The sequence below is a fragment of the Anopheles marshallii genome, chromosome 2, assembly GCF_943734725.1.
Source record: "Anopheles marshallii chromosome 2, idAnoMarsDA_429_01, whole genome shotgun sequence".
NCBI lineage: Eukaryota > Metazoa > Arthropoda > Insecta > Diptera > Culicidae > Anopheles > Anopheles marshallii.
In genome coordinates this window covers 19,173,959-19,194,816 of record NC_071326.1, presented here as the reverse complement: position 1 = coordinate 19,194,816, position 20,858 = coordinate 19,173,959, and the positions used below count along the sequence as shown (strand labels likewise).

The 20,858-nt window shown below is 45.7% G+C and overlaps 2 protein-coding genes across 2 annotated transcripts; both read right to left on the bottom strand.

Annotated features, from left to right (window-relative positions):
- Nucleotides 1-7,655: 7,655 nt before the first annotated feature.
- Nucleotides 7,656-10,399, bottom strand: LOC128710472 (protein takeout). The gene is made up of 5 exons (XM_053805527.1): nucleotides 10,321-10,399; nucleotides 9,722-9,840; nucleotides 8,114-8,369; nucleotides 7,875-8,027; nucleotides 7,656-7,804 (listed from the first exon to the last, which is right to left on the bottom strand). The coding sequence occupies exons 1-5, from the start codon at nucleotides 10,397-10,399 to the stop codon at nucleotides 7,656-7,658; spliced, it is 756 nt and encodes a 251-aa protein (XP_053661502.1).
- A 2,908-nt stretch (nucleotides 10,400-13,307) lies between these two features.
- On the bottom strand, nucleotides 13,308-20,213 carry LOC128719578 (uncharacterized). The gene is made up of 5 exons (XM_053813204.1): nucleotides 20,147-20,213; nucleotides 15,422-15,531; nucleotides 13,917-14,047; nucleotides 13,533-13,816; nucleotides 13,308-13,459 (listed from the first exon to the last, which is right to left on the bottom strand). The coding sequence occupies exons 1-5, from the start codon at nucleotides 20,211-20,213 to the stop codon at nucleotides 13,308-13,310; spliced, it is 744 nt and encodes a 247-aa protein (XP_053669179.1).
- Nucleotides 20,214-20,858: the final 645 nt, after the last annotated feature.

Genomic DNA, 20,858 nt, shown 5'->3' with positions numbered 1-20,858 from the left:
AATTCTTTCAAGGATCTATCGACAGTCAATATGGAGGCTGTTTTACTGCTTGACTGTAAGGGTGACAGTTAATGTTTGCCTCTTACATCAACTAGTTTACCAACTTAAACGCCAATTCGTACGTCACGTCATTAAAAATCATAACCACTATCATGTCGGGTCGAAACCCGACAACTAATGTCACCCTGTCACTATTAGTTTTCACAACCCAACCGTTTTTTTTTCCACCATGTCGCATGTCGCTTCCGGAGCTTCGCTGCTACTCTTCCGCAGAAGGTCACAGCCCTAATCGATGGGGGTCAATGACGGGGGCTGGCACAATGGCGTTTGTCAGTAGGGTACTTAACCCCTTAAACTTAACCTCCGCGGCTTTGCGTCAGTTTCCGTCCGTCGCAACGTGTGCCATCGTTAGCAGGCACCGGGGCCGGTGCAATAATCCACCGATCGTTAGGTGGCGGCTATTAGTGTTCTTGTTTGGCTCGCAATGGGTAACGCTTCCCAGCGCACTTGTTTAATTGTATTAAGTGCAAACGCAGCAAACCGAACCGAGAAATCGAGCCGTGGCTTAGTTGGTTGCTTCATGGTTATTTTTAAAACCATGTACTTCTTCTAATTGCTGTGCGAAAAAACAAAAAAAAAACAGGGTGACACACATGAGTCAGCCACGAGAGGGTGAGAGCAAAAAAAAAGATCAAACAGAAAATACGCTAATCAAAGGTTTCTCGCGCTCGAAGGGATGGGGAGTGTGTGGTTCTTTGCAACGGTTAATTTTGTTCAAACGACACAAAAGGGGGGTGGGTGGGCGTATAATTAGTGGACAGGTTCTGGTGCCCTCCTGCTTGATTGTCATGATCGATCGCGGTGGAAAGTGGTTTTCAGTGGTTGATCTACAACAATCCGAGGCGGGAGCGCTCAGCAAACGGGTTCTTAATCCTTTTCTGCAAGGTGGTGATTTTTGCGCAGATACTTGACATTGATTAAACAATTATGCCGACCAGATCACTTTCTTGCAGCTGAGTGTAATTATACTGTGAACTTTGTCCTTCTAATGCGAGTGTTTTGAACTGGGGTTTTGAAAGGGTCTTTTAACCTGCGATAGTTATGCATGAGGGTTGTTTCAATGCAAAATAAAGTTTTGTAGGTGCATGTTCTGCTTAACTGTATCAATTAAAATAAGTAATTAATTTTACCTTCTTTTAGACGAGACGAGACTAATCGAGAGATCAAGTTAACAATAACTTTAAAAATTGGTTTAAACACTATAAATACTCCCACTCAGCTTCAAATTGAAGGTATGAAAGGATCGGCTAAGCGATCTCTTAAGTTTTCCACCGGATTTTCCACCTCACCAACGCGAGGGATTTGCTTGGCGGAGATGGCGAGACAGGGTGTTAGACCAGTGGAGCCAAAAGAAGTAAAACAAAACCGCACATTTTGCAAAAAAAACCACCAACATTGCACCATCGCCCGCACGGTAAGAAACCGACCCGACAAGACCGGCGTTGGTGTATCGGTAAGATGCTGGCCACCTGCACCGTAGGTTCGCCGCTTTGGCGGATGTTGAAGTCATGCACTATTTCAAGGTTCACCGCCGGTACATTTGAGGCTCGGTCGCATCGTGCGGCGCTAGAAATCGATACGTGGTGCACTGATGATGCTGACGAAACCGAAAGTTTGTTGCTTCCTATCGAACAAGTTGAAGAGCCAAGTCAAGCGGCATGGTAAAGAACGATTCAGAACAGCGCAGTGTGCAGGATTGCATCAGAAGGTTGGAAAATGGGGGACGGAGCAGTCTTTAGCAGCAGAACTTAATACACACTTCAAGGTAAGTTGCGTGGGGTAAGTCGAGCTTTTCGTTCTGATGGAAAATGGGATCCGGTTGCTGCCAGATTTAATCCGGTTCTTTTGCTCCCTACTACAGCAGCAAGCTAAAAGCGAAAGCAAATCTTTGCATCCGTGCGAAGGTGACAGAAGGTTAATTAAAATCGTTTGAAGTTGACTGCATGATGGCTAACTATTCTCTCTTAGTGTGACTGATTGAGATTTGTTAAAAATTCTTTCGAAATTGTAGCTTTTTATAGCAAAAGTATAAATGGAACAGCAGGAGAATAGAACTCAGATAACAACAGTAACCGAACCGAATGACAAGCACTCGATCTATTCGCATAAACAAAAACACAACCATAAAAAACATGATTAGTGCAAATGTTTTTATGGCATCCGTTGGCTTATTAGTAAATTTACCAACAAAAATTTTTTTTTGTTATAAACAGCTAAAATTGGCGGTTAAAAACCTGCCCAATACTAGCTGGCAGCTCGGTCGAAGTCGAGTCGAAGTGTAACCAGTTTTTATGGGCAGCCGCAGTGCCGATAGCATATGTTGCAGAGGTCGAACCGAGCGACCCGATCCGAAAGAAAAAGAAAGGCGCTCTTCGTGATCATGAAAACAGCAAAACAGTGCGAAAAAGAGATAGAGCGAGAGAAAGAGAGAAAGGCTAAAAGAAAAGCCCAAATCAGTAGGCCTTGGAAAACGGTTTGGCTTATGTTTGTTTGGGCTTTCTGTTTCTCTCTCTCGTTCTTTCGTTTTGATCGTTTGTTGGTTGGTTGTCTTCCGATTGCTCCATCGATTTATCGCTTTCGGTGTCGTTTATCACACGCCCGGCTCTTCTACTCCCATCCAAAAACACCCATGCCTCCTTCCTGTCTCAAATTGTTTCGTCACCCCGTGAACGCACGTGTTTGGTGGTCGGTATGGTGCTGTCGTCTGCATCGAGCGCCAAACGCACCTTCTCGGATGCATGTGCATTCCATGTCGATCGGGAGCAAGTTTTGGGGTATAGTTTTTTTTTTGTTCAGCGAGAGACACCAAACGTGAACCATACTCACGGGTAACCTTGAAAATGCAGTTTTTAGGTGTCGGTCGGATGATCTTGAATCTTGCATTCCAACGTCCAGTTCCTCTGGTGGATGAAAAGCGTTGCACTGCGAGCAACAATTTTTGTGTTGTTGTCTCTCCCTCTTTTACCAGGGATTACCCGGTTTGGAGGACTCGCTGGACACGTCTGCCAGATACGCTCAAAAACTCACCCGTTCAAGGTCACGCCACGAATTTGTTAAACCGGCTTTTGGGGTGGATTATGTTCAATCCGGCGGCTACCGGAGGCTTTCAGATTTCTTCCCTTCCAAAGCCTGCGATCCATCTAGGCAGATGACGGTTTGCATGACACTGCTGCTGCTGATGATGTTTGCAATCGTGGCCTATCATGACGGGCCAGTTCGACAAGCTGACCTTCCGAGTTTCCGCTAGGGAAATGTGGCGAAAATAGACAAGACTGCTTGAGCAAGCGGCCGGTGGCTTTGTGTGGTTGGGCGATGCGGCTGCTTTGAATGTGATGTGTGGTAATGTTCAAAGCGGGTCATTGAAATTAACCCGCCGAAGAGGACAGAGGAAACCAAACGTTGGTGGTAAAAATTAAGAAAAAACAGATGCTTGCGCATCCGGAATGTCCGAAAAATAATACCATTCTTCAGGAAAAAAAACTGATGTTGCTGGTTAAGTAATTTATCGCATATTTCAGGCATAACGAAGACTCTTCTGAATGAACCGTTGAGTAACGTTAATTGTTTGACTTGATTTGGCTGCAAACATTCCATCCTTGCACATCTCTTCCAACCATCAGCTAGCCAACCTCTCTGATTCGCCAGTTTAGATAGAATTCCCAGGCAGTCAATCACTTTACGATCCACAGGGCACCTCGCGCCTCCACTAGAGAACGAAACCGTACCCGTGCATCGGACCCAATCACCACGGTGGCCGAGTTTCACAACCCCTAAAACAACAAACCCTTTCATCGCACTGTGCAGCATAAATCTCGCTCGGTCGCATTCGCCGCCCAGCACATGCGCACAGTCTCCGGTTGGCTGCAATCACCCGTGCACAACCCAACCGCAGCGGGCCCAGAATCGATCAAACGCCGCAATGGAACGCGAAAATTCGCACCGGTTCGCCTTGGAACGCACCGAAACAGGTGCACGCGGTTGGCTTCACCGAAGTTGATGCAACTGATGCGAGCAGTCGAAGCGGTCTGTACACCGCAAGACCTCCCCCAAATGCCATCTAACGGGAGCGGCCACCCGACATATGGGGCCAAAAAAAAGGGGGACGATCAAACAACGGTACCCTGGCGCTCATCAGCGGCAAGTACTGTAGTTGAACTTTTCGATTGGGGTGCAAAGATGTGACGCTGGTCGTTCGCATCAAAACTTACCTGATTGCAAAAAAAAACAATCTAGAAATCAGTCGAACTATGATCTCGGTACGGCTTCTTTGGACACTCAGAACAACACTTGCGATACCCTGGATGACACGAGCGCGACTGTGGGCAAAGGCTTGGAAACCGCACACGAACACGGATCGCGCAATAATCACCTATGCGAACGCCGATCGAACGATTAACCCTACGGCTTAGGTCTTGGATTAGAGAGGGAATGCCGTTGGGACAGTGCGACTGCATACACACAGGTGTAGCGTCTGCATCGAGTCACCGATCTGCGACCAAAAACAAAACGGCCAACACCGATAACTGCCAATCGCACCAGCCAACGAAAGTACGGAGCGACAAAAAAAAAACACCAAAACAAATACACGCACGCACACACACGCAGGTCACACGTACCACTGGGCAAACTTCACTTCACCCGGGTTTCGGCCTCTGGATGGTTTCTGTCTGATACGCGCTTCAACCGTGTCCGTTCGGTTCGGTGACGTTTTTGCAAATGAATGTCCGAATGCCCGAAACGGAATGATGGTGAGAATTTCAGCGATCGACTGGATGTGGCAATCGGCAACATAAGTTTTATATACCGCGGCAAGGGCAGCCGGAGTCGGAGCGAGACAACCGCGGCCAATCAGTGCGGGCAGCACGGTTTACACACATAAAAAAAAAAGCCAAGCAAGCAACAGCTGGGGGTTCGTGCCTTCGTGTGCCGCGTGCAGTCTTTCGTTTGTACCTGCCCCGGCTGCAGAGAAGGGGTGGGTACGAGAACGAGCTGAGCTGATCGGTGATGGGCGGCCAATTGACACATACTGCACGCGCGCACCCGGTGGAGGAAGGTGAGGGAGGCACACGGTTTTCGACGAAGCCGGTGACACCAATCGGATGACACACGGGTTGGAAGCTGGCGCTCGGGTTTAGGATATTCTGCCGCGTCCGCTAGCGCTAGCGAACGATCGAGAGTGATCGGTAGTTTGCGTTTCGGAATACATTACCGTGCTGATTAATGTGCCGGTGGCGGGCGGCTTGGTGCAGGGCTGCGGTGGGTTCTGGGTTCTGGACGCTGGTTTGTGCAGGTGTGCTACCGACGGCGTGATCGTGCTGATCGTGCGTCACATTCCAGCCAGGTTGCCGACGCTGATGGCAGGGATGGTTTGTATCACTGCTGTGCGATACGTGACACGGAACCAAATGACACCATTTCTCAAATGCCTTCCGTGTCGGAATGAATGAACGTTTGGTAACAGTAGTACTTGCAGTAGATCTTTTGGTACAGGGATCTACGAAGCATTTGTATATGGTGAGTTGTCAAAGCATGTTAATTGGTGGAGTGGATCGGAACATTTAGCAAGATGAACATCCTGGACCTGAGTTCCTTGATGACAGAAACGAATATAGGAACAATATTGCCCATTTAGAGATGGATACTCCACAGAATATTGGAGTCATTTTTTAAGTTTTCTTTCTTATTGCTGAAATTTTCACAAAATTGTCAGATCCTTAGAAACAATATATCTTGAAATTATGCAGTTTATTATTTTTTGGACTTTGTTGGGGAATTGCATTGTAAAGAATAAATTTTCACTAGAATTTACAAGCATTATACTTCTAGATACACTTAACGAGGATTTAAAGCTGTGATAAATTGCAGAAAGGAGGGAGACACTCACATCGCTAAACTTGTTGTACACACGGCCGTCATTTAAGTTTACCGTATAGAATGCGTCTTTATCCTCATAAAAGGAGAAACTGCAAGAAAGTTTCACCATTTTTCTAGGGTCAAATTGTGGTTAAGAATTGTTTGCTATTTTTTATTAAATAAAAGGTCCAATTTTGGTTGTGTTTAAGTAATTGTTGCAGTTGAGTTCTACGATTTCATCAAGCCACGATGCCTTAACAGACAGTCAATTGCATTCGATTAATTTACTACAATTAGATTTTAGATAACAAGTTTTCTCAACACAATCCGAGCACGGTAAGCCATTATTATTATTGCATCGCTATACTTAACCCTTGGCACCGCGCAGCAACCGTTGCGAGCTAAAGCTAAATCCGACTGCTTATTAGCATAACTATGCATCGACAATTACGAGCGAATGATCAGACGGTTTTTCACCTTCCCCGCTCTCGCAGCAAAATGTGATTGTCGACATGCTCTTTTTATCTTTGTTCTACAAGCTTTGGAAGCATTTTGGCGAATCGTATAACACACGACACCGAGCAATGTCTGTTGGAACATGTCGGTGCAGGCCACCATTTTGGCTGCCGAATGAACGATTGATGAGTGGTAAAAATCGAAAGCCATTAGGCAGCATTGCTGTCCGATCCGCAACCAGCCGCATTCTAGAATCTTCACGATAATTACGCATTGTGTTTCCCAGATCCCAGATGATGTGCAAACAGTGGTGAAGTGTTTACCGGCCAGGCTGAGTTGCCATTCCTGTTCTGTTTCGGGTGCCGGTTGACGTCACGGGGCCAAATCTTGAGCCATTTGCTCGGCTTAGAACAAGCGGTATCCGGTAGCACAACAAAATCAAACGCACTTCAAACCGTATCGGAAGAACTTTTCGTAAACAGGTGGTGCGCAAAAAAAAATAAGGCAACCACCACCATTTTGACCTTCACGGCGGCTACGGCTACGATTCGGGTCCGATGGTCATCTTCGTCCAATCGTGATGAAAGTCAACGAAGGCATTAATCAATACGCCGTTACAGCTGACCCGGCGACACGATTAGGCAAATAGCGGCTTGCGGCCGTCCGTTCGGGATCCAGTTGAAACTCGTTTTGTATTTATTTTCGTTCAAAGAAAGATGAAACGTGCAGTGAAGAATGCTGTTGAATATTTATATCCACGTATCGCGGCGTTTTCTGATTGATTTCTCCACACTTTGTTCGGTTATGAAATGATTGATGGTCGCGAAAACCGAAAGCTGAGGGAGCGGCTGCATTAGAACATGTGCTGATAATGAACGGCCAACAGCACCAAAGGTTAGCAAGAATTCAATGCCTAACCTTTGCACAAAAGCAAAAACATTCAATGTTCAATTGCAAGATGGCGCAATGAGGCCCCCTCGGCTTTACGGAAGCAAAATCGTACACTCGAACACACATCACGACCTTGCTTTATATAATTTACCAATAATAACCACATTACCGGCCGATCGTAGCCTGCACCAAGTGAATCAACATTATTGATGATAGTAAAAAACGATCAGCCATGACTTCCGAGTGGCAAAGTATTGATACGTACCCGCCCGGTAGCTCAGTCGGCGCATTACTCGACGCCACAACGGTCAATTTATTCGTTCGTGTCGCTTTTATAACTACAAAGTACAATAAATATTAGCACAAAGGTGTAAACATTGCCGCACCGCGCGCCCTCAATCCAGCCACTGCTCCACCGGTATGCGATCAAACAGCTGCTGCAGGAAGGAGTGCAAATGTTCGGTCAGCTTCGTCCGTAACTGGGGCTTCATCTCCTTCAGCAGCTCCTGCGCGTTCGTATTGATGAACAGATTCATTGCGGCATCTGCAGAACGAAGCGAACGGAAAGGGAATGATTGCAAAACGGTCGCACCCGGTGACGAACTCGTACTCACGAATAATCGCGTTCTGGTTCGCGATGTTTTCCACGCCCATCTTGATCTCCTTTACGCTGAAGTCCATCTTCGTCTGGTCCACCGTTAGGTACGTCATTCCATCATCGCCTTGATACGGGGTCGCCTTAAAGTAGGTCTTTGCCTTAACGCCCTCTGCGGAGTTTACGATAAAGAGAGGAGTTGGGAGGGCGCAAATTTGATGAGACGAACGATTGATGGTGCCCCAAAGGTCTACCTACCATACTCTCCCCAATATTCGCCCGCACCGGATGCCTGGATCAGCAGCAACACCCCGGACGATTGATACTGGGCCGATGCTTTGATCTTCGGTATCTCGATCGTCATCTGGAACTGCATCGAATCGATGTCGGAGCGCACGTTCACGATCGACAGATTGCTGACGCCGTACGCCTCGATATTGCGGAAGCTGGCACGGTAACCATCGGGGCCACTTCCGAGCGCGATGCTGATCTCATCCACCACCACGGGCTCCACCTGGAAACGGGGACAAGGGTGCACACAGATTCGCGGTTAGCTCCAGTGCTCCAGGGCAGGTTGCCAACTGCTCCTCCTTTTTGACCCACTAACCCAAAGCATGAACAGGGGAATTTGGGGTAACCAGAACGTTTAATTTCGTATGCCAAACATGCTGCAGTGCGAATGAACATGAACGACGACTGGTTGGAGTGGAACGTGCTATTGTTCCTTTAACGTTGCGTGTTTACACTGCTCAAGTACCTTTGACTTCATTAATTACCTTTCAATAAATCGCGTCACCCAGGCGGCTCCTCCACATTGCAATACACTCATTAACTTCACGCCATGCTTCACCCCATGTGTATGGCGGACGTAGTAGCTAGATTTACTATAGATTTAACAACGGCTATCACATCCGTAGGCAATGCAAATGAATCAATTAGTTGGAAAATCTTCCACAATTTCGCACGTAACCGTCGGTGCATTCGCTACAAAATCACGTCAAATGCCCAGTGGCTAGAATGACATGATTGATTCGATTAGGATTTATCGAATGCAACCTGAACGGGTTTGCTTTAGCGGAATAATACCGATACGTTTAGTAACTACGTGAGAATCGTTCATACTTGCATGTCCGATTATTTCTTTGAGCGTAGTGCAATGTTTTGACATGTTAAGGCCATCTTTTTTTGTACTTATATAAGTAAGTTATGCAACTATAGTAAGCTTACAGTACGAAAATTTCAAATTAAAAATATCATTGCAATTACATCGAATAACGAATACCATGACGAATACAACTAATAACTGAAAAAAACATTTTTAATATCAACAACAATGACTGTTTGTACTTATAGAAAAGATAAAAGGTTAACAATAAGTTGAATAAAGAATAAGAACGCTTCAAAAATATCCTTTTTAAAAAAATTTCGGAATAAAACAGTACCGAAAATATCGTCTTAGTATTTCAAATCAAATGTGTATTGGGTGTAAAAATAAGTTTGCAATGTTTTTTTTCCCTAATATTTTTTAATATTGATGCGAACAATTGATGCATAATGCATCATATTTTCCATCATCGGATCTTCAATTTTTACCAAAATTTCTTACAAACCAATCTAGTTGATTAAGAATTTTAAACCATAAAAAATTATCAACTTTTGAGCGATTACTGACTCGTGATTAGTGCGATAAACTGGCCACTTCCTGGAGAAAACGACAATCCTCCGATGGGATATTCTTCATAGTAAAGAATGGGAGTTAAACATGCCACAATGAATCCCAATTCTACTTTAAATCGGTTCTTGTTTGTTTTTTTTTCTGAATTTCCCATTCCTTCCATCGTTTTACTAATCGTAGACAGTACTTACATCAACGATACCGATCTCCGGGATTCCACGCCTTATGTAGCCCGCCAGCTTGTTGGCGGCGTACCTCAGACAATCGTTCACATCCGCCGCATCCCGTTCGCACCGGTGCATGTAGTAGGCTAAAAATAAAAAATTGCAAACAATCCAATCTCCGATGTAACATTAACGTTCACCCCGAAAAACCGTTCGGCACTATTCGCGCTGATTACGGTGCAGCATATAAGATTTAACAACAACAACAACAATAACAAAAACCCTCTTCTTCCCGTCAAGCCCCAAAAAATCGTCCGCAAAAAGGTGGACAAAAGGAAGAAACAACAAAATCGTGCAAAGGAAAGTTAAGCAATTGGCGAATTGTGGTGAATAGCGCATGAAGCTTGGCTGAAGAAAATAAAAGAAGATAGACTTGAGGTGAGGTTTCCCCCGCGCGGTGTCTCGTCACAAGCGGAGGATCTGATTTCGTAACAGTGCTGTCGAGCATTGAAAGCTTTTGTTGTAGTGTTGTTTCCCAGTACGGAAACAGCTGAGCTTGCACGGCTGGAACTGGACGGGAGGGAACCCAATAATGGGTTTGCCGTGATTATCCGGCAGCCACTTACGTATGTCTTGGGCGAGAACTGCCTGCAGGAAGACCGGCAGCATCAGCAGAGTCAACGAACGCACGGTCCCGATCGCCATCGTTGGTTGGAACGGTTGCGCACACGAAAGCCGGGGGGAGGAGGGCGAAGATGAGAATAAAAATGGCCAACGGTCCCCGTGCTGGCGAGGAAACGAAGAACGCGTTCTTTTACCGCGACCAGTCGTACCGGTTGGGGACGGTTTCGCTCTGCTATGTCGGTACCGTTGGGTTGTATTTTTTTTTTGCGAGCCGCCGTGACGCACGTCGGTAGTAGATAATCTGAAACGGAGCCATGTCAAGGGTTGGTTAAGATGTGCTCTAGTGTTCAAGAATGTACATATATTAAGTGTTCCTTGAAGACTCCCCACCATCTACAGCCGTTTCGAACGGTCGGTAGAATGGGCAGTGATTCACTCGCCAATGAAACTGCTTTCGTCTACACGATTGGAAAGTAGCGTGTTTGTAGACACGTTCGACAATGGAACAATCGTTTCATTTCACTTCCGTCTGTGACAACAAATTTCACTACTGTTCCAAGTACATTTGTGCTGCCGCCCTTTCGTTCGCTGGAAGGGCTTGGCTTAAGTTGGCCACCAAAGCACCGCATAATCGTATTAAAAGCATACTGCTCCATCGGTACTATCAATTTCTCCGGCAACCAATTTTATTGGCGTTTCAAAACGACACTGTCATTTTACACGCACACTTATTGACTGCATACAAAAAAAAACAAGACTTTTTTACTTCACCAACAGTACTTTACTCACTTCAGCTTAGCTTCTGCTTTTGGTTCTCCGCTGCTCCGTCGAACGTGATCTGGTGGCGGACCGTTACGATGTTACCGGTACTGTGGTTCACTCGCGAATGTTTTGCGGTGTGTGGTGAAATGTTTGTTTTATCCACTTTCTCCACGCGAGAGAGTGGTTGAGCGTCAGAGTTTGTCTTCTGCGCACGAAGATGCGTATGCGGTTAAGCAATCACTATGGGAACCACCGGCCAGGTGGTTCCCGTTGGGATGGATGTCTTGATTATTTGTTGATAAATCCTTTTCCACACTGCAATGCGTATTTTAGCTTAACAAAATTAGCGTTTTAAAGGTTTATGTCTCTTGCATTCCATTAGTTTGAATATCCTTCTTTCTAGATTGCTTTAGTTAGGCTAACTAAAATCAGACAATGAAACAAAAACGCCTAAAGTCATGCAACACGCAGTACACGTATCGTAGCTGTCCTACACCTAACAGTGAGTTGATGCCTGGGAAGTCAATTTACCAGGCTGCTTTCGTGCTCTTATCGAGCTGTAATCGAGCTCTTATCGGGCTCTTGTCGGACTCTTTCGGTTTCTTTTCGGACTGTTATCGGGCCGTTATCGAATTATATTTTTGGGCTCTTATTGGTTTTAATGGAGACTTTTCGGGCTATTACCACACTGTATTACCTGATTGACTGTTATCGGACTGTTAATGGAATGTATCTGTACTGTTATTAAACTCATTCAAGACTCTTATCTGAATCTTATTAGACTCATATATGTCTTCTTTTGTTCTCTCAACGGGCTATAGGACCAAATGGACGTGGACGTTCTAATTTGTTTTCTATAAAAGACTTTTATTTCTCAATTAAGGAAAATGCGAACAGTATGAAATTTAGCAGTCTAAAAAACGAAGTTTATGTAGTGCTCATTTACTTGCAAGGTAATCGAAATACTCTCCCAACGCATATACCGTTACCAGCTCCCCATGATGTTTAGTTGTTCCCTTGCTGTTCTTTTTGTTTGGTTGCTCCATTTTATGTTGATTTTAATTTAAAAGTTATACTTTTTTTAAATAACTGTTTTCATTGTTTTGTCTATTTTGTTTGGTGGATCAAAAATTTATCAAAGCTAATACCCACTTTGTGACAAATTTGTCACTTTTACATGGATGATTTCCAAAGGTTTTCATTGATGTTTCTGCAATACTCTTTGGTAATTTTCTAAGTTGTCATGCATATTTTCATTTTCTGCCAGCAATTTTTTTTCGACAGCATTGCTTTCTTAATTTACTCCTTTCCCTGGATAGTCCCCGACTCAACTTTGGAGTGCAAACCTCAGCCGACCTTAGTTGAGAGTTTTCATTTTGAAGTAATCTGGACCCGACACCTGAGTAATCTGGAGTTGATTTCGGATTGTACATCGAAGTAATCCGGAGCTCTGTCGTTTTTCGTTTTTTTTTCGGAGCCTAATCCGCTTTTCGTCTTTTACGTGTGTGTTTTTTTTAGTGTGGACGTGGAGTGGAAACTATGCCGGATTTCCCATCACTACTTTCCATACAAGAGTCTGTATTGCTGATTGCATACCTCATGGGAAAATGATTCACGATGGGAAAAATTCATTTCGTGGACATTTCAAACAATCAACAAACAATTTGTATACTTGCTGATTTTTTTTATTTAACATTCCTAAACTAACACGTGCGAATGAGCAGCATATTAAAAGATTAGAGATTTTAAACATTCTTTCGGAATTTTTCGGATTCGGAATTCGGAACATTAGCACAACGTATTTATTTATTTATTTCTCTTTATTACGACAAGAAGTGGGTCCTGCACTTTTATTCACCTTCAACCACATTATGTTCGGTGAAGAATTTTAAATTTAACAAAATCTGAACATTTAGAATTGATGTAAAATTTTGTTTGCCTTGTTTTTTTTTTTGTACTGTTAGGGAGTGGTTTCTCAGCCATCGTAGATAAAGTGCCGAAACTGATTGTTGCTATTCGAGAGTTTGTTTGCAACTTTCTTTCCATTCTCCTTGCTCGTGGTCAACAAAAGCGTTACAGTAACAGCTGATATTCCGTCAGTAGGAAACGAAACGAAAATGCCAACCAAGCTTAAAAACGACATCAGATTGACCTGGTGTGGGAGCTTAATTCTATAACAAACAGTATCACATAGTGCCCGTCCCGAAACAAAACACATCCCCCGCACTTAGTCTACGATGAAGAAGCGAAGCGGTACGTTGTCCAGCAGCTGGTTTGCGATGCCAGTGAATTCAGCGGAAAGTTTCTTCTGCAGCTGCGGTTGCAACGCACGCAGTACCTCGTGTCCGTTCTCCTTCAGGAAAAGGTTCGTCGCTTCGGCTGCGGGTAGTATAATGGCAGAAGTTCTTTAATGCCCAATATCAGTTGCAGCAAGAACAGAGAATGTACTTACTCAGAATGCGATTGTTGTTGAAGATCTTCGAAACGCTAAGGCGTGGCTTCTTGATCGACAGGTTCAGATCGAGCTTGTCGACGCGCAGATGCGTTCCCGTCGGTTTCTCGTTCGTCGACACCAGCCCCTTCACGTCGGCCGTTACACCGTCGAACACGGCATCGAAATCGCCCGATCCGCTCGCAGGAATGATGATCAACACGCCGCTGCTGGTGTATTTGGCATGGATCGTCAACCGGGGAATGGTCAGCCGTGCCTCGAACGGTTTGCTACCGTCGGCCAGTCTGCGGAAGGTTGAAACCGTAAAGAGAAACGTTAGACAAATGTTTTACCACCGCGGTAAATAATGCAACAGTGTGTAAAACGCGAACGCATGTCACCTACTTTATCGACCGGACGGTAAAATTGCTCGCACCGAACACTTCCATATTTTTCAAGTTGATCCGGTATCCTTGAGGTCCACCGGTGAGCTGCAGTGACAGTTGATCCATCACGAACGGTTCGACGGAGGGTAACTGGAGTGTAAAATGGACAGAGAGAACAAAACAGACCGTTTGATTAAAAATTAGCCACCCCGGGTAGTGTGAATAGTGCGGAAGGTCGAAAGTCGCTGAACCAATACATTTCACCGGCGCACCGGCAACGGGGCGGACATTTTTCATTGTCAACGACAACATTAGCTTTTATGGCACACGCATAGAGTGCCGCACGCTAAGGTGACACATTGGAAAACAATAAGGAAAACATAAAGTGTGCATGGCAATGTTTTTTTGGATGGAAAGGGATGCATGTCGTCGATTGTTCCGATACACTTAACCGTGCTTGAACTTACGCTGAAGTTCAACTGGCTCACTTTTGGGCGATACTGTAACAAGCAGCGTAAGCAAGGTGCTGTGAAGGTTGCCATTGTAAATGCCTTTATTGCTTTGTTTACTGTTGTTCCCATTACCAATAAGGTTGTTACTGAGTCCATAGGTCCATAGGTCTATCTCAACGGTTATTGCCTGGTCGATATGCACAGTTTTTGGTGAGAGTTGCCCCTGCTCCTTTAAGTAGTTGTGCTATAATACACTAGGAAAGATATGGACTTCCATTCAAATTCTATTCTTCTATCAGTTCTCTACTGTCTATTCAAGCTGGCAAGTTACAGCAATAAACCAAAGCATGACCAACGGTTTCCAATCGAACCACGACAGCATCGGAAGAAGGTTCCGCAGCACGGAAGATGGCTTTTGGTGGCATCCTGTTGGCCCTCACGCGACCACAACTCGTTTGAAGCTCCAATAAAATGGGTTTTCCCACCCCCCCCCCCCCGGCCATATGTTACCGGCGAGACGCCATTGACACTGAACTTCGCCTTCAGCGTGAAGGTTGCACGGGTGAGTGAGTTTGGGTCGGATTTTTTTGGGGGGTTTTTTTTTGTAACTTTTTGGTTTTGGTTCGAGGGTGCTACTTCTTCGTGTGGTCAATATTTACTTTTCGGTTTCGCGATTGCATAATGGTTGCACGCGCGCACGGCACCACCGACATTGCGCTCGACCGTGAGCGATCGTGAGCGGTAGGAAGCGGTATTAGCGTTTGGTGGAAGGATGGTGCCAAAAGCAGCAGCCTCTCTCACAGTCAATAACGTTTCCAGTGAAAGTGTTTTCAATGCTTGGGGAGTTTTTTTTTTGTTGATGCAGTTCTGATGCAAAATTGTAATGCGCGAGTTAACACACCACGGACGAACTCGATTCCCGATTGGTGCGGAATTAGGTAGTTCTCTTTTGTTCTCGCGCGGTCGGTGCGTGACGTGAGGGACAGGTTGACCTTGCCCGTCCGCAGCGGACGAGCAGGTTCTCGCAGAAGCCGATAACTATGCTGTGCGTCTCATGGCCGTCGGGACTTACCTTTATCTCGGGGATGCCACTGGATAGATAGGGACGCAGATGCTGTAAGGCTTCCTTCAAACAGTCGGTCAGGGCAGGGTCCGAGCGGCGACATTGTTTGATGTACGGTGCTGCGAAGGAATGAGAAGAATCGGATTGTTATGCGGGAATGTTGCTTCGGTTGTGAAATTACTTTGCCCGGTATAAAACCCCATCGAATATGTGGTAGGTCGGGTTTGTGTTTATCTTTCTTCCTTTTTTCAGGTCTGCTGCTAATGTAATCGTTATAAACAAATTGACCAGGGTGTTCGATTACACGTTCTTATGAAACGTTCTCCTTTATTCTGTCCGATAAAAGAGCTCTGTTATTTTTTCAAGAGCAAGGGCATATTTTTGGTCTAGAGTAAGTTTTTTCGTAGTGATTTGTAAATGACATCATGCATTCACTACATTATGACCTTTAATGACAGTTTAATTATACTATGAACTCATATCACTAACGTTGAATACTAAAATTATAAACAGTAAACCGACGGTAATTCCAGTGGAACGTCGATTATCTGGGCGAACCGGCCGGTTAATCGATTTCCACGGATTAAAGGTCCCTCAGCTTTGTACGTGCAATAATTGAAGATGAAGATGACAGGTCAACGCTATTATACTAGCTGTCATTTTTTTCACGGATAATCCACCCACCGGTTAAACCGGCCCCGGATAATCGACATTCTACGTCCTGTATAAACCAAACTAAATGTCAGTTCGCTTGTTCTTGACTAAGATCGTGACATTACAGCAGAGTCCATTTTGTCTTCTACTATATTTTTTATTCACATTCATATCCCGCTCAACAGGAATAGTATACAGTATGCAAATTATTGCTCATATTGACAACAATGACTGTAATAATCCGCCATCACTGGAACACAACCCGGAATAAACAACGGACAGTTGAGATAAAAATGAAGCACTGGCATAAGATTCGTGTTTCCTGTTCCATTTGCAATATCCAAATCGTTGTATCTGTAGGTTTATGATCAGAACCCGTTGTTTCTTTCCCAGCCTAAAGCCTAATGAATTCAGCGTGAGACATGTGAGCTGTAGCCGTAGCCGTAGCGCCGTCGTTCTGTACGCACATGGGAATTTGCAACCAATTTGGTACAGTCAAGGTCTTGTGCCAAAAGTTTAACGACACCTCCAGACGATGACAGTGCGTTCGTCTGCTTCTGTTACCAGCAAACCAGTGCGAGCAATGTTGCCCCGATGATTTTGCCTATTTTCGACTGCAATGAGGCTCTTGGTACGCGTCATGAAACAACAAACCGGTTAGCTGCTGTCGAAAGAAAGCCAACCCGCGGGTAAGCCAGGTGTTGGGGGACTGGGTGTGGAAATAAATTTAGGCAAGACACTTTTATGAACACTTAAGATCACTGAGAGGGACGATCCTCGAAAACCCATCCATTACTTTCTGGGCTCTGGGGGTTTGTAAGTGACATCTCACCTCCCAGCTCGGCATGCAACTGACTCACTGAAGGTCATCTTTTTTTGGACACACATACGACCAGAACGGCTAGAGCCGTTGCCTAACTTGCCCATTAGGTTGATGTGTAGTGTGCGTCACCTTACCGTGAAGATGGTTTCATGGACCGCTTCAAGGACTCGGTCGAACTGTTTAGCGAGTAAACACCATTTGCTTAGACGAACGGCACGCATCACCGGCCGGACTGATCCCTTATGAGCGGTTCAGTTCGGTGTTGGGAGCAGAAGCAGCGATATCCACGCAGAGGAATGATGCCCGACTACGGCACGGTTCGACGACCGGTAAGGGCCGGTACGGTTTCAAAACGTATCTGACGACATGATCGTGTACTGCTGGTGGATCACAACCATTTAGAGGTTATTAAACCGCACAAACCTGAACGAGATCGACGGAGCTAACAAACTTCTTTGTCCCAGATGGAGCCCCCGATCCAAATGGGGTCTTTGTGTTACACACTTGCTCGTCGTAACCCACATCGGGGGAAGGTATGCGCAGGTGTTGCTACTCAGCAGGAGTCCCATTTTTCCAACTCCCCCTTTCTGCGCCAACGGTGGACCGAACTAAGCACCAACATTACTTCCTCACTTTCACCGAGCGAGCTGACACTTTTCACACTCCACACAGCTTTCCCACATCATCGGCAGGCCACGCCAGCCGGCCAACTCTTTACCGTGTTGCATAACATCGACACCGCATGAAAACATTGCACCGTCGGTACGTGAAGTATAAAATGTACAGAGAGAGAGAGGAACGAAAACAAAAAAAAAACATGTCACTTTGCAGTCCGGTTTGTTTAACTTTGTTTTTCCCCCACCTCACTCAACTTGAGGTTGCCTTGTCACCGATGGATTAGGTAGGCAAGTTTTGCAAATATTTCCCACTCTCTTGTTGGGCCCATCGCGCCGTGTTCCCCAAGCTTCTAGACGAGTAGCCCGCAAGTAACACGTGCCGAACGATCGGTGATCTTTTGATTATAAAACCTCTATAAACCGGAGACCCCCGACTGTAATGAGCTGAGGTTCCGGGTTGGCGATCATATTCGCGTACTTCCCAGAACAGAGCTCCGTTCCGATTGGGGTTCTAGAAGATCAAATAAAATGCTCGTGTGTTCTCTCGATTAGCATCTTCCCATTCACACACATTTCGCACATCTAATCCGGCACAGCGCCGGAAGGGTATCGGAATAGTACCCTCCACGCAAGTACGCACCACGGAACAATGGGTGGCAATTCGTTCGGAACGGTGGAAGTTTTGCATCGGATGGGAAAGTTACGCAACCGATTCATACCGCGTATGCAGAGATATCGTATCAACAAGCACAAAACCGGACCGTCCGGCATATGGTTTTGTTTAGCATTGTTGGCGGAACCTTCGACAGATCGGTAGACCGGGCACTTGGATTGACCTTCAAGAGCGTACCGGGGCGGGGGGAAGGGAGAGGCGAGGGTTTTTTGGTTTGGTCATGGACGGGTGCACATCTGCGGCGCACATCGCGGTGCCTCGACATTGACCCACTGACACCTCACTTTGCTTGGCCAGCCTCTTACGGGCGAAACAATAAATTAAGTTCGGTTTGCTGGTAGATCTCGCAGACCCGGGAGTCGATTACCTCCCCTCGTCGATGCTATGCGAAGGCACCATAAAACATGCTCACATCCCAAAGCGAACCGAGCTGTGTTTAATGACATCTTGTCGAGTGGGGCAGAAATGATGGGTAGCACTGAATGCCTCGCTTGTTTTGTTTTTTTTTTGCTATCTCTGCATGGCATTCCATCACAGCTTAATGGGCACGTTGATGGGTGGAGACGAGGTGACGTCAATGTCAGGGAGGGTTCAAAGGTAGGGTACACAAACTCATCAAAGATCCGTTAAAATGTTTCGTGCGACAGTTGGCTGTTTGCCGGGGGTTAATGGACATCAAGTTACTTTAAATTCCTAACCAACACACCAAGTTTATGATCCTCAAGAAGAAAGTCGTCTAGAGCACTTGTTGAGAATTGAAGGATTTGAACTCAGTAATTAAACAAGTACATCACCACAGCACTAGTGACCACATTCATCAAAAAAGGGCTCCTTCAATCGGAGATCTTCAAAGCAACAAAAAAGAGTTGGGAGTATTAAGTTACTTTAAATTAATATCTAACACACCAAGTTTATTATCCCCAAGAAGAAAGTCGTCTAGAGCACTTGTTGAGAATTGAAGGATCTGAACTCAGTAATTAAACAAGTACATCACCACAGCACTAGTGACCACATTCATCAAAAAACAGCTCCTCCAAACGGAGATCTTCAAAGCAAACAAAAAAAAGCTCGGAATAGCAATTAGACGTAATACTTGTCCAGTAGCTGCCACTAAACACCCTGGTCGATGATGCACAGGTGCAACACCTCCGAAAGGTGCCGCAAAAGGTTATTTCCGCCACTCGGTAGTTTTCTCACGCCACCACGGTTATCGTGATCGACAACGTGATCTATTCGATCGCTGTACGAGAGAGGTTAGCTCTGACCGTTTCCAAGCGCCAGATAAGTCAAGTCGGACCGTGTGCTTGGAGTGCAGGGGCCGGAATGTCAAATGTGGTTGCAAACTTGTTGCGGTTGCATTTTGCAAATACCGGATGCGGGTGCGTGCGTTGCGTTGCGGTCTGGTGCAATCGTAAGTTGGAATTGTAAGTTGGATCTAAAGGCGTTGCGTTGCAACATGCCTGCGAATGGCCAGCGTTGTGCAAGTGGTCTTGCAAACAATCGGTTCGTAAGATTCCTTAAAACACAGCCACTTGGAGGCGATTACACCATGGAAGATGGTAGACGCCCTCTCCACTTATCGGCTAATGATTCACGATAGCGTTGAACATGCTGTGTCATGAACGATGAGTTTGGTGACCATTGAGAGGCTCATCAATATTCTGCCGGTAGCAACTAGAACTCGCTAACTCCCTGTTGGTTCTAGGACTCTTCAACAAACTTATTTTCCTACGCAAATACACTTATCTCGCTGTTGGATGGCCATTGAACGGTTTGGCTCTCCATCAGCATTAAACACCGCGAATGGAAGGCAGACATCCTCGACCGTGTCACACAAAGGGCAAGTTCACGCACCGTCCCGTGCCTGAAACCTTGTCCGAATTTGTGTGACTAATCCGGCAAAGGTACGATATGCGAGTCCGATGCTCAACATCCCCATGGTAGCTCCAATTTGCAGTGGTACTTACGAATTTCCTGCCCAACAGCCGTACCGGCCCAGGCCAGTACGCAAAACACGGTCACGAACTTCAGCATGGTGTGTTTGATTAGACTTAAGGGGTTTGCGTACGAATCACTTTACCACGGCACAGTAACGCTTCGCCACGCACACAGCTGTCACTTGTCACTGCAGGGAATTAACACGCGTGCACGGGTAGCACGTAGGCCGGACGCCGTCGTCGACGATGGAATCAATTGAATTATGTGTTGACACTTCCTATTTGGCCACTTTCGGCTCACTGGCACGGGTTTTTTGGGCTGCGTTTATTGGTTGGATGTCAAGCGATCCTGATCCCGAAACTTTTGATCTGTCCACACAGCACAGCACACAGCCGCTACGGAGCGTGGGGCAGAGTTCCTTAGCCGGAGATAGCAACACTAAGGAAACAACGGACGTCCGCGATCGTCGAGTTCGCTACTACGTCTGTTAGCTTTCGCGGTGCGTAGCCGCTCTTTTAATGATTTTCGACCCGACGCCACGGTGAGATGGTGCGGAATTCGCGGACCCACACCAGTTGACCTGCACGGTTAGACGGTTGCTCTCGTCGCTGCTGGTGGAGGGATAATTTACTTCGCTTTGATTCGGACTGCTGTTGTTTTTTTTTTTCTTGCTTTTGCCAGCCACGTTTTTGTAAAGGTGATTTGAGGTGGTTCTTAACATTTATAAAATTTTAAATTCAA